General features: G+C 37.6%; 1 protein-coding gene across 2 annotated transcripts in view; it reads right to left on the bottom strand.

Moving 5' to 3' along the window:
• The window catches only part of Fgf12 (fibroblast growth factor 12), a 326815-nt gene that overhangs the window by 176101 nt on the left and 136388 nt on the right, over positions 1 to 14326 (bottom strand). For both annotated transcript variants that reach the window (XM_026400287.1, XM_026400286.2), the window contains exon 2: positions 3725 to 3835. In XM_026400287.1, the coding sequence (XP_026256072.1) occupies positions 3725 to 3835 (111 nt within the window). The remainder of the gene's footprint in view (positions 1 to 3724; positions 3836 to 14326) is intronic.

Raw genomic sequence — 14326 nt, 5'->3', positions numbered from 1 at the left:
GCAATTTTTTTTTTTTTGTTATCATTACATTTGTAGAGATTTTTATCTGTTACTGCTGACAAACCCATCTGTGTTTGTACTCAATTACATGCAATTAGTCTTTTCTTCATGAACAAAAGAACAGGTGCCTTTATCAATTCTGTGCAAGATACCATGGTAAAGTTAGTTGGACCCAATGATATCTGGTGAACCAAACAACACATTTCTGACAGATGCTCATAGTAACAAGATTCTTTTTCAAACAATCAACTGGTTTTACTCTCCACCCACACAAAGTGGAGAAAGAAAAGGCGTTTTAACAACTTAGAGGCTTATAATTTTTCTATTAAAAAACATGAGTAGGATTTAAATATCATTCTGATATTTTTTACCCCTGATCTTCACTCAGGAAAAGTATATATAAAAGTTATTTTCAACTGAAGTTTTTTATTAAATCTGTAGGAGAGGGGTCAGAATACAGTACACTTGAAAAGGTGAAATCTGAATGAAGGTTATAACTCAAGAAATGGCTATAGCATTTAACAGTGTTCATTTCCTGGTTTTGACAATTGTATTGTTACATGACGTGTTGACATTACAGGAAGCTGGGAGGAGAGTATGTAAAGGAACTTGCTATATTACTTTGTCATTTTTCTAAAATCTAGAATGAGTTTGAAAGAAACAGCTGCAAAGCATATGGGTGGGGAAAAGTATTTAGCCAATAACCTAGAAAAAATTTTTTCACATATTCATGGGGAGATGGTCATTCATTAATTCATCCATTTCACTCCTACTGAGTAGAAGCGATCATTCTAAATACACATGAAAGATCAAAACAAAATCTTTCCTCTTGTGGAACTTGCATGTGCTTGGGACAAAAATAAACAAATAAATATCAATAACATATATGTCTAGTGCTCTCAGCAGTGATGCAAAGAAGTAACATGAGTGCCATAGTTTGGATTTGGAATGTCCCCCAAGGGCCAATGTGTTAAAGGCTTGAGGCCTAGTTGGGAGGGTCTTCCAGTCATTTGGGAGCATGTGCTGGAAGGGGATTGTGGGACCCTGGCCCTTCCTTGCTCTCTTACACATCCCAACCATGTGGTAAGAAGATCTCCTCTGCAACATGCTCCCACCAAAGTGTACTGTGCCACCACAGGCCCAAGGAATAGGGTTAACAGTCATAGTCTGACATCTCCAAAACTGTGAACCAAAATAAATCTTTCTTCTTGTTAAGTGGATTTTTACAGGTATTTATTACAGTAATGGAAAGATGACTAACACTGTTGAGGGGAATATCAGAACACATAGTGCCAAGGTGAGATGTGTGTCATTTTTTAAAGAGAGATGAAAGAAAGATCTTGGTGGCCTGTTTTTAATTGTCTTAAAATAGAAATTTAAAATATTGGTCAAAGAAGAATGGATAGCTGTATTTAGCTATATACATATGGTGAAATATTTTACAAAAATAAAGTAGATAAAGTGTACTACCTATACAGACCTCACACTATAATATTAAGGCTGAAGTACATAAAAGATATACATGACAGTGTTCTCACTTATAAAACGTTTGAAAGTATATATAACAATATTATGAATGATGTAAGTACACATTATACCAATATATATACATGGAGTTCAAATGTATTGAAATTTTTAATTAATTTTAAATTGGTGATGTGTATCCAAATTAAATGTACATTATTCCTTTTATTTTGTACGTGTAAACTGTTTTTAAGAACAATTTATCAAAAAGTGTATGCAGGAGTTCATCACAATAAAAAATTGGTTTAAATTTTTGAGTTCAGACACTTGCTAAAAGCAGTGACAAAAGGCATCATCCATCATCTTCAGTATGGTATGTGGAGGGTACATACGTGTCGGTCATTAATTTAATATATATACACACACACAAATATATACATACATATACATATATACAAAAGTATATGTATATAAATGTATGTATGTATAAGTAGGTATATATAAGATCTGGGAGGATGATGCAAATAGAGAATATTGATATAATTATCATGTCCTGTCACCTCATTTGTTTAAAAGGAAACTGTGAAGTAGGGATATCTCAGAATTAATATGGGTGACACAGCTAAGCTGTGGGTTGATTCCTTTATACTTGAATCCTCCCTACATCCTCCCTAAACATTCAAGTACAGATGCAGTAGATGCCAATCTTACATGGAGAGAAGAATACTCTTATTTTCTATACTGAATTGAAAACTTGAATCATTTAAAGAATTCATTCACATAAATACAAACAATGCAAAACACAATAAGCTAATCAACTACTTTGCTGAAAACTGACAGCAAGAAAACTGCATTGAAATTCTTCATAATAAGATCTTTTCTTTATTGTAATTCATATTTTGCAATGTTCAATATTAAGCAAACAAAGAAAATTCAGAAGGGGTGAATGAGAGTATCCTGACACTTTAAGGACTTTGAATCATTCCTCAAATCTTTATGATTAATTTAGAGGCTATATCATTGTGAAACATCAGTTTTCCTACATTGGCTGAGAAGGTTTTTTTATATTTTCAGTTTGACCTCAAAATCACAACCCTCAGAGTCCAACCCTACTGCACAGATATTAATGAATACTTACTATGTGTCCAACACTAAAGATCTAAAAGTTAATATAAATAAACTTAAGAAAAATACAGCACCCAGAATAAGTTTAGAATAATATGAATTTACCCAGAGGTATCTGTATGATTATGAAGAAGTTGAAATATATGAGAAATACCCTTGACTCAAGCCTGTATTTGAATTTTTTTCTAAAATGCAAACACACTGTCATACTTTGATTTCTCAACTGTAAAGTTAAACTACTTAAAAACTATTTCTATGGATTTTATTATCAATATATTAACACTTGGCTCTTTTATTTCGATTTTTTCTTTGGGGGTATATCAGAGATTGAACCTAGGCACTTATCCACTGAGCCACATCCCCAGCCCTTCTTTGTATTTTATAGAGAGACAGGGTCTCCCTGAGTTGCTTAGGGCCTTGCTAAGTTGCTGAAGCTGGCTTTGAACTTGTGATCCTCCTACCTCATTTGTTTAAAAGGAAACTGTGAAGTAGGGGTATCTCAGAATTAACATGGGTGACACAGGGATTAGAGGCACTGGGATTAGAGGCATGCACCACCACACCAGGCTCAAAAATTATTTTTAAAATTCCATGTCAGATATACCAATCTTTATCATCTTATTACTATTGTATATACTGTTGAAAAATCATAATGTATAAATACATATTATTTATTTAATTTTACTTTTAACCAAAATGATTTAACATATAATGCACATATGTGTGCATTCAATCTTTGCCTTAAGAAATAATTTTTACCTTCCAGAAATTATATTCTAAAAATTATAACTTATATTCACTATTTGGTTCCAGAATACCTTGTGCTAGAATATCTGAATTGTTCCTATGAGTACTTATCATGAAAATGATGAAAATTTCTGCAATTGGAAGAAATTTTCATCTATTGATCAGATGGAACACCTTCAAGCCTTCTATCTCCTCAGTGAGTACATAACTTCTCTCCCACACTTTCTCTTTGGTGTAGGGAATCCATGGCTAGAAGGATAAATGGAAAGACACTAGCTCACTAATAGTTAAATAGTTCAAAAGGGAGCCTGGCCATGTTTTAAATAGAAGATACTCTGGGTTATGCATTTGATTTGTAATCATATTTCGAGAAGCTAATGTTCCTTACTGTAGTCACTGTTTTCGTCCTTGGTCCCATCAATGGTACCATCTGGGTGCATCTGCAGGAAATATCCCTGCTGGCTGAATAACCTTGTCACAATTCCTTTCAGCTGGGGTTCTGAAAAACAAAAATGAAATAATTATTCAAATTTTAATTTTGTTTATAAAATGCACAATTGCAAATTTGTGAAACACATTATGTAAGTAAATGCATAAATGCCGATGGTATAAACTGAAATTAGTATTTGTAAGGGGGGGGCATTTCAGTAACATATCTATACTTCTAGAAGCAGAACCAAAATACTTTGCATCAGTATTGAATGTAAATAAATAAATGTTAATTATGATTAGAAAAATACAGAGACACACTAATAAGTGAATTATTTCCCCTCCCTTCTGCATCTGGTGCATGGCTACAAGATACTACCAAGTTTATGGTCCTGTTCCAGAATCATTTTTTAAGCCAAAATGCTACTGTAATTCCTCAGAAGCTTCCAGCAGCCATGATCAGGCAGTGTAAGACTTCTATTTCTGCTGTCTGTCAAATATCCATCAGAAATTCCTGGGTTTTGATATTCTGATCTAATTTAGCCAGAAAAAATAATATCTTAGACGAGAATTATTGGTACCAGCAAACCCCCCATGACCATGAGATGTCATTGGAAAGCATGAGGGGACACAGATTTCACCTTAACTAAACACTTCACCAAGGAAGAGCCCCAGTTCTGCAAAAGTCATTTTCCAGTACACAAACTAACTAAATAAAATCCTGCATATTTCTTTAAAAATTTCAAACCAAATGTCTTCACTTTTAAAACTCCCTACACATAACTATCATCAAACTGGCTTTTGTATACCACATTTGGATATTTGTTCATCAGCTAAATATAAATATTTAAAGCCTTCTCATTGTGATGTTGGCTGCCAGCAACAATCTAGTTTCCACAGAGTCACCATCTTTTGGTTTCTGGTGTTGGGTGAAAATTATTCTAGTGCATTTATAGCCCTAATTATTTCATAAAAATGAGGAGAAAAAGAAAAATGCTGCTTCTGGTGATAAAAAAACTGAGGCAAGATGGAGATCATGTGAACGCTGACATAGCGATATAATAACCTCAGAAGGACAATCACTGAATTCATGCCTATCAACTTCATCTTTGCCATTTATTCAAACCATATTTACCACAAATGTCTTTTTTTTTTTGTTTCCCCCTTTCAGGCAAAATGCTGGGCAGTGTGTATTAAACAGAACACATTTATTCACATTTAGGTCTAAAAGGGATTGTAGTTAAGGACTGGATATGTTTAGCTCTGTGGATATAATATGTCTATGGGAGGAGTTTTGAACTACCATTTCATTGCCCAAATTGAGCATGCCAATATCGTCACGTCTTCTTCCAAGCAATTCTATGAAGCAAGAGAAGTGACAAGAAAATTGTGAATGAGGAAGAAGGTTAATGAAAAAAGAACTGAACTGGAAACTAGGCATTCTAAGCAATAGCTATCCATTATCTTTTTGAATTAAGTAAATTCAATTTGTAATTTGTGGACTTCATTTTCCTTATGAATGAAATCCAGAAGTTAAATTAAATGATCATTAGGTCCCTTTATGGGTCTCTATTCACTTTGAGTATGTTTGAATCCTCTGCCCTGAGTGGTTGCAGACCTTGGGTAATGCTTTTTCTTCCACAGACTCACCTAATCCCACACAGCAGGCCATGTCAGAGAAACACACAGGGAGCTAACCTCACAGCAAACAACTTGAGGGGAGCCTTTGCATGAAGCTCCCTGGCTGACCAGCAGCTTCTGATGTAGCATACTCAGCTCCAAATTCGGAGTCAGAAGACCTAAATCTGAACTCCAATTGCCTTTGGGGTCATGAGAAAATCACAGAATACCTGGTCTCAGGGTTTGCATCTACATAACGAAAAAAAAAAAATTTTTTTTGTACCCTAATTTTAATCTTTGAGAACTTCAAATGAATAACAATGTGATAGTATGAGACCATATAAAAATATGAATTCTAATTAAGGTCTGACATTTCAACTATAAAAACCAAAGAAACAATGCAGATAAACTGAAGAGATAACACAGAGAAGACCCCATGTCTCCTGGTTTCTGTTTTAGTAAAATGCTGATTGAGCTTGTAAAGCCACTCCAGTAACAGTGGACTGAGAATAGAGGATTGAAAGTGGCAGAAAGAAGGAAAGGGGCAACCACCTCTTAATTCATGAAGAAGTCATGCTTTTGTTGGTAATGAAAGGCATGGCAGCTTAGTCATTAAAGCCTGCAAATGAGTGTTTGTTTTCTTCAGGCTCCTTTTTCTTTGCCTGTAATTAAACACTTCTTTTGTCGTGGTGAAGCTATCCCCCTATTGGGACTCTGGGAATTCAGGTTGGTAACTCCTATTCAGGATAATGAGCACTAGACTTTTATACCAACCCCCAGTGCTGAGATCAACGCCAGAACAAGCCCAGTAACTTGAGTTGTAACTATGTGATGATCTACAAAAGTGAACCTCTTGAAGTTTCACAGGAGACCTGGCCATCCTTTGAACAAACACCTACAACCTCGGACAGGTCACTCAAAGTTACACTGCCCACTTGATGGGCCAGTGCCTCACTCCCATCTGTCAGGCTCTACCAGTCTTCCCAGACTAAGCCCAAGATCCCCTCCTTCACAAAAGCTGACAACATAAGTGAAGAACTCTTTTAAAATAGATGGGAAAATAATATGTTTTGCTATTTTTTTTTCAAAAAGGAATTAAAACCATGAAATGACTTTTTAGCATATCTAGCATCCTACACCCTGGGTACTTTCAACAAACACCCATATTATTTGTCCGATTCTGCCCAGGGACCTGTAAAACCTATGGAATCCCCAAGGAGCACTCAGTCAAAAAAACAAAACATATGATAGTTAACACTAGTAGCACTAGCAGGGGACCTATGCTAGATGAGAGAGGGAAGCAGAGTGTCCTGATAGTCCTTAGGAGCAGGGACTTAAGCTAAGATACCTCATCTGTCACTTGAGGAATTAAGGAATGAGTTGGCTTTTTCTGGGGTCTCGGGGGAGGGAGGCATTCAAGACAGGAAGACAGAGCAGACTCTGGGAACAATGCAGAGTCTAGAACAGGTAGAATATAGGGCAGAAGTATTCAAATGCTGACATGAAAGTATCTGTTCTTAACCAGTATTCACACAGCAACAGTGAAATTCATTAAATACAGTCAATGGAATAAGTTTTTGATTGTGCTAGTTTTTTTTTCCAATTTAAATGACTTTCCTTGATTCTAACATTATGTTCTTCTATTGCATTTTTTTAAAAAAAGACATATATTGATGGCTATATTACTAGAGGCTGGTTTGTTACCTTTTCTTCTGTAAAGTGGGATGGCACATACTGCTAGCATTTCACTCAAATCCATTTCCTCTTTTTCCTGGGCACCCAGCTAGACCATATGTCCTAGCCTCCCTTGCAATTAGGTTTGGCAGATGAATAAGTGTCATATGGAATGTAAGTGGAAGTGATGTGTGCCATTTTTCAGGCCAAGACTTTTAAAAGCAAACATTCTCCTCCAGATTCTCTTTTCCTTAACTCTGGCTGGATTAAGATGACAAAGCCCTCAGGGATGTCAGAGCAAAAGAATGGAAGAATGCTGGGTCCCTGAATAACTGGTGTGGAGAAAAGACAATAGCTCTCAGAAACACCTTGGACTGTGACATGAATAAGAAACTTCCACAGGCTCCCCATGATGGCTTCCTTCCAAAGGGTACAGTATGGAATGGGATTGGGGCGGGGGAGTAACTTTACAGTGGAGAAACCTGACAGAAAAACACTACTTCAACCAGGTAATCGAGGTTAACTTCTGTAGTCATAAACCATGCTGAATGCTCGTATCCTTGATGTGACAGAATGAGAGTGGCATTTTACCTCTGTGATCTTCCTCCAAAACTCCACAACCTCTGTCTAATTTTGATAAAAACACCAGACAAATGCCAATTCAATTCGTGACTCATACTCCTCAAAATTCTCAAGGTTGTTGAAGAAAAGGAAAAAAAAATGAAAAAAATACCAGACAAGAGGAATCTAAGGAAACATGATAACTAAATATAATGTGGTATCCTGGATGGGATCCTAAAACAGAAAAAGAAATTTAGGTAAAAATAAAGGAAATCTGAATAAAGCATGGGCTCAGTTAATCATAATGTATCAATATTGCTTCTTCACTCTGACACATATGCCCTTCTAACATGTTGATAAGGAAAACAGTTATCTTCTCTATAAACTAAATATCATTATAACATAAAAGATATTAAAATAGCAATTATAGCCAGAAGGAGGAGGAGAAGGAGGAAGAGAAAGAAGAAGGAAGAAGGAAGAGGAGGAAGAAAAATAATTTCACCCTCAGCAAGGTTCAGTAAGAATGAAAGTAAAGGATAAATAAGAGCTCTTATTCAACACTGTATCCCTTCAGGATGATATGGTAACCTCAACAGAAAGTTTGAATTCACAGCCACTCAGAGAAGCTGCCACCTGTGGGAGCTCTCTAGGCCTCCCCACTGGCTTGACTTGTTACACATGGAGCAGTTTCCTAGGCTCACAGTAGAAACCCAGAATAGAGCCAAGGCACCAGCTCACATCTCAGGAGGAGTACTAGGTTACAGAACATAGAACAGGGCTTAGAAATGGAAAGAACCTTGGAGTCTAACACCTTCTCTTATCAATGTCAAAGATAAAAACAAACCTATCAACCAGCTGAGGCTCAGAGCAAGTGTCTTGTCCAATGTCACCCAGCTGACACAAGAACTCATTCTCTAGTACTGACTGATTAGACATTATCCCTTCCTTCCCAAGAACAGGCAAAACATAATCCTTATCTTGCACAAGATGGAGGGATGGGGACAACAAGGTAAAAAAGAAGGAGGAGGAGGAGGAACACTTGGCCCTGCATCTGTCACTGGAATCTGAGGGTTATAAAGAAAAGAGATAATAGGAAATTTGACACTAAAATTGAATTATATTTAGCTAGGACCAGCATAATTCAACATTTATACCCAGACTGAGCAAAAGTGTCTCCATGTAAACTCCAAATTAAAATGGAAAATAGTATAACAATGATGTAAACTTTGTTATGGAGTCTGTAGCTCAAGAATTAACTATTCTTATTTTCATAACAATGATCACATTTTGAAACCATCTTCTTTGTACCAAGCACTCTCCTAATGATTTTATTTGAACTTTTATTTACTACTCATAATAACTGAATGTGTGAGGGACTCTTTTCTCATTTTACAGATGAGATTACTAATATTCAGAAAAGCTATATCACTTACCCAAGGAAGGTTCCAGAGCTATAAATGCAGAACCAGGACTAACTGAAGAGTCTACAGTCTTCACCAATCTCTAGCATTGTTCAGTCACTTTAAAAAGGACACTGGCAAAACTGGAACATGCCCAGAGGAAAGAGAGCCAAACAAAGAGGGTACAAAGGGCTGTCATATGAAGAATGGCTGAATGAACAGTTGATTTGCAGCCTGGAGAAGGGAGGACTCAGGGGGATGCAAGAGCTGTCTCCACATTCTGGAGAGCCGACACAAGCAGGAAGCCAATTTGCTGAGTGACTCTATAGGGATACAACCAGGGCCAGTGGGTGAAAGTTACCAGGAAGCAGATAAAAAAGAACTTTCTGTAAATTGTCTTCAAAGAGAGAACAGATTGCCTAAAGAAAAGAGTATTTTCTACCATTGGCCATAGATAGCTATGGGGGAGAAGTAAAAAAAAATCTATGGGTCAGAGCGACTGTGAAGGACACGCACATCTCCAAAGGCTGAGACACTTTGAGTGACAATGCAAGGTCCTCTCTAAGGTCCTGGATCCTGATGTCCCCAAAAGTTCTGGGATCAACCAGATGGCAGTTTGCTTTTCCTTTAGTTTGTGCTTTGGACAGGAAATTAAAAAGATGTTTTACCAGGCAGCCTGAAAATGCAAAGTTCTTTGTAAATGTTAAACATGAATTGTAGAGTAGTAGTTTGATGTTTTTTTTTTTGTTGTTGTTGTTGTTTGTTTTTTCTCCTTAATAAGTCTCTGTGGATTTACAAATGGGCCCTTCTGTGTTAAGGTTTTATGTGTCCACTTAAAGGAACTGAGATTGAAGAGGCTATTAAATATGATTCTTATCAAGGGCTTCTGGGCCTTTTAGTACTACAGATTTCAAAATTTGACTATTGGTTCTAGAAATTATTCATAAGAAAATATATTTCTGAATAATCACAGCTAAAAGATATAGATGAGAACACATTTATCAACCACAAGTTGAAGTCCCAGATGAATCAAAAGGGGATGAAGTAAGACCTTTTAAAAAGAATAGAAATTATCTGGACTTTTGCACCCATTGCAAAAAATAAAACCATACTGAGCTTTGATAAAAATACATGCTCTTTAGTAGAAGAAAAACAGGCCTGAGGCCCCTCATTCACACAGGAGACAGTAGTGAACAGACCTAAAGTGGTACCCTGTAGAACAGAGTGTGTAAAGCTGGAGAGGTGTCATTGTGGCCTTGCGGGATCTGCTGTATGGTTTAAAAAGAGCCATATTCTGTCAACAGTCTTCAGTTCCCCCATCAGTCAAATAAAACTGGTGTATTCCAGCAGCATTTACCTACCCACGGGCAATGGACCTCCCTACAACACACTAATAATTACAAGACAGCTCAGAATCTGTAAATGCATATCTATTTTCTCAATCAACCCATATCTGACATGTATCAGGTATTAAACTTTATTTTGGTTATTCTTCTAGGTACAGGAGACAATCAGTTGTGTGCTAGTCAGCTCCCCACTCAAACAGAAGAAATCTGATGTCCATGGGGCTGACTTCCCATGTAAATATTCTCATCATGGCCAATTTAAAGCTGCCACTTGACATCACTGAGCATGGATTTGGAGCTGAGAACACAACACCACAATCAGCTCCAGCTCACCACTGAATCTAACAGAGAAAGAAACACAAAACTTATAGTCTCTTAGGAAAGACGGAAAGACAAGAGATAAAGAATTAAATATATAATAGCATTTTAGTATAAGTACTGAACATTAAAACAATAGAAAAAGGCTAAGAGATGAATGTGCTATTGTGAAGATTGTTGAGAAAATGAATCACAGAGACCTGAATAAAGAACAGGAAGTTATTGGAGATATGTCAAAGAAGAGCATTCCAGGCACAGGAACAGCAGACGAAAAGTACTCCTAATACTTGAAAGTGTTAACAACAATCAGATCAGAGGCTCACCAAATATTCTTCCTTCCTTGCTACAAAAATTCCATCTCTATTGGCATTTTACATCTTAGCTGTTTACCTGCCTTGCTTCTTCTGTCTTCCCTAGCTCAAACAGGATTCTCTGGAAAAGATTCCTTTTCTAGATGCCTTTTCCAAGGTCAGGAGTCCACGAATTACAGCTGTGGCTGTCAATTTTGTTAATAAAGTTTTATTAGAACACAGCCATGCCCCTTCATTCCTGTACTACCTACAGCTGCTTTCATGCCACAGCAGAGGTGAGTACTTCCAACAGAGCCTGAAAAGCCTAAAATATTTACTAACAAGCCCTCACGGAGAGTTTGCTACCCTGTACTTTAGAATCCTGGCTTCAGATATTCCTTCTGCTTCAAACACACCACCTCTGCCTTCCTCCACTGCCCAGGACTCCCTCTCAAGTCTTCCCTACAATAAAGTTAATCAATCCTTCTTCAGACTCCCTTTCCACAGGTTAGGTAAAGACGCAGCATACTTCATTACAACTGCTTGAAACTTTGAATCTTCCTCACTATCTCAGCACCTAACACAGTGCCAGTCACAGGGTAGATGGAGAGCATTCGCTTGTTAAAGGAAAGGAAGAAATATGTTATATCTAGCACTTTCCACTGTTACCTGTGACTTTCACAGAAGCTTCTCATTTATAAGAAAAATCTGTTTGCAGCCTTTAATACAATGCCTCCAGCCTTAATGCATTTCTTCCATTTCCCACCCCCCGCCCCACGCCGAACACAGTCTGACAAGCACAGCAGCGTCCTGCATAAACTGCACAGTCTCCAAAACACCGAGTTGCCTCACCCTTCAACAGGAATCAAGTGACCTTGAGACAGGCAATCCTTAACCTTCATGCTGCCTCAAAGCTAAATGGAAAGAAAAGGCATCTTTTCCATCGAATCCTGTTTGACTGAGCCAGGGAAGACAGAAGAAGCAAGACAGGAAAACAGCTAAGATGGAAATTGCCAATAGAGATGAGATTTCTGTAGCAGGCCAATTTTACTCTTTATAACATGAGCCCCTTTCCTCCCAGATTCTTCTCTGTAATATACTCATGAAAATTTAAAATAACTCAAACATCACTTACTGACTTCCGACATGCACTAGGTGCTGGGTACAAAGATGAGTAAGATGCAATTCCTGCCTTGAAGGCACCCACGGCCCCATCAGGGAGACACACACAGAACTAATCATTACAGCAATGAACATGAAAAGTGCTGTCACAGAGGAACAAACAAAATTCCACAGAATCACAAAGTGGAGATGCTAATTTTACCTGGGATCGTGGGCTCTTAGACAAGAAACAGTTAAGAAAGGCTCTGAAGATGAAGCACCATTTTAGACAGCCTAAAATAAGCAGGCAGGTTTTGCTTTGAGCAGCATCAGCTGGAGCAATGGCACAGAGGGATGCATGTGTTTAGCATGTTCAGGGACTGTACAGGAAAATGGCTGGACAGAAGAATGTGGGGAAATAAGGGGTTCACGCAGGGGTTGGAGGATAACAAGGTACAGAACACTTTCCTTTGCATAAGCTAATAACGTATGCAAAGGAAATAAGTTGTATCCTTTAAATCAATATCTGCAAACTTTTTTGGTTATACATTCCTCTCTGTAAAAATTTTCTAACATACAGCCTACACACAGACGCACACATACACACAAACACACGTATATTCCTTATGTCATGTGTATATAATGCTCTGTAAATTATGTGTATATTATGAATCAAAGAAGGAACTTTTAAATGAGATCAATACTAAACACAAGAAAAACTATAATCACTTCTTTCTACATGCCAAAGATGACCTTGCCCTCCAATATTCACATACCATTCCATTAGGCCTCAGAGATACTCTGGAAGATTTTTAAGTCAGGGATGAAATGATGATGGCAGTATTTCTGAAATCCAAGTTGAGGAACAATAGCAGAGGCTGGATTTTAACGGGTAATACTGTGTTCATGGGCGCCACACAGAGAGAACTATTCCATATGATAAGGCCCTTGGGTAGGCAGTGGCAATGAGGATGCAGGCCGAGCTGTCAGAGAACTAACTTTGCATGGCCAGGGATGACGATGCTTCAGGCACTTAAAGGATAATAGGATGTATGGTTTTCTTTCAGTTATAGAAAGATACACACACTCTCCCTCCCCAAGTTCAAGCCTGTCATTACGTTCCTAATGGAACTAGTTAAGTGTAGTATGCCCTGAAAGGTGTGCGTGAAGGAAGCTTCTGGCAGGCGTTTCCAGGAAGCCAAATGATTGCTTGCCTTACTGCAGATCTGACTCTGGTCAACCTCATGAATCACCACTCTTTGACCTTTCTCAGATGGTCACCCAGAGATATAAACCTGAAATGAAGACTAATCTTAAGATCAGGCAACTCAAGACTGATCTTAAGTTTCTGGATAAGGCAGACCACAAGATAATTCAAACGTGAAGATAATCCTAGAATCTTAAGATTTTTGATCAGGAAAAGCCATTCAGGAGGATATAATTCAAATCTCAGTTAAAAGACGAAGAAGCAAAGCACAAGGCAAAGGGGAGATACTATTGTGGCAGCATGCATGTTAATCCTCAGAGTCAGAGCACATTAATATACACCATGGACTTTCTGTTAGTGCCCTGTAAAATGAAAATCGTGTCTCATACCTCCCCAAGGTATCCTGGCCTTGTCCCAAACTGGCCTCATGACATCCAGAAGTTATTTCATTTCTTCATGCATATGCATATTTACTTCTTATGAGAATGTCTGAATGACTAGGACATGTTTCTGAAGGCTGTTCTAAGGAATGAAGAGTGCACATTACAGGGTGCTATGTGGCTAGAAAGTAGCCACATTTATTTTCTTATGAATTAATGTCAATAAGAAAGACCCATGATTAGGAGCAATGGCAAGGGGCAAATTCTCCAACGTTTCATTCAAAAATAGCAAATGCCAAGCACCTACCACACAGCCAAATACTGAGTGGATTATCTCTCCACATTCTCAAGGAAATAATTTAAGACAGGTATATCACTCGGATTTTTAAAAATATATTAGGAAACTGAGGCCTACAGATATTAAGGAATTGGGACTAAATCATAGAGTTAATAAGTACCAGAGCCAGAGTTGACTCGTATTCTTTTCTCTGTTCACCTTCTCACTGCTAATTATCAGTTGTCTTCTGAAGAAATCTAACATACTGATACATTTCTCTTCATTATCTGCAATCAGTCCACAAAAAAAGTAGAAATCTGTGAAGCAAAGTATCAGGAATAATTGGCAAACAGTAAGCTGGAATTTGAAACATGACTTTAGGATTTC

The sequence above is a fragment of the Urocitellus parryii genome, chromosome 2 (assembly GCF_045843805.1).
Source record: "Urocitellus parryii isolate mUroPar1 chromosome 2, mUroPar1.hap1, whole genome shotgun sequence".
Classification (NCBI taxonomy): domain Eukaryota; kingdom Metazoa; phylum Chordata; class Mammalia; order Rodentia; family Sciuridae; genus Urocitellus; species Urocitellus parryii.
The sequence above is the reverse complement of the archived record's forward strand: the minus strand, read 5'-3'. Positions and strand labels throughout refer to the sequence as shown.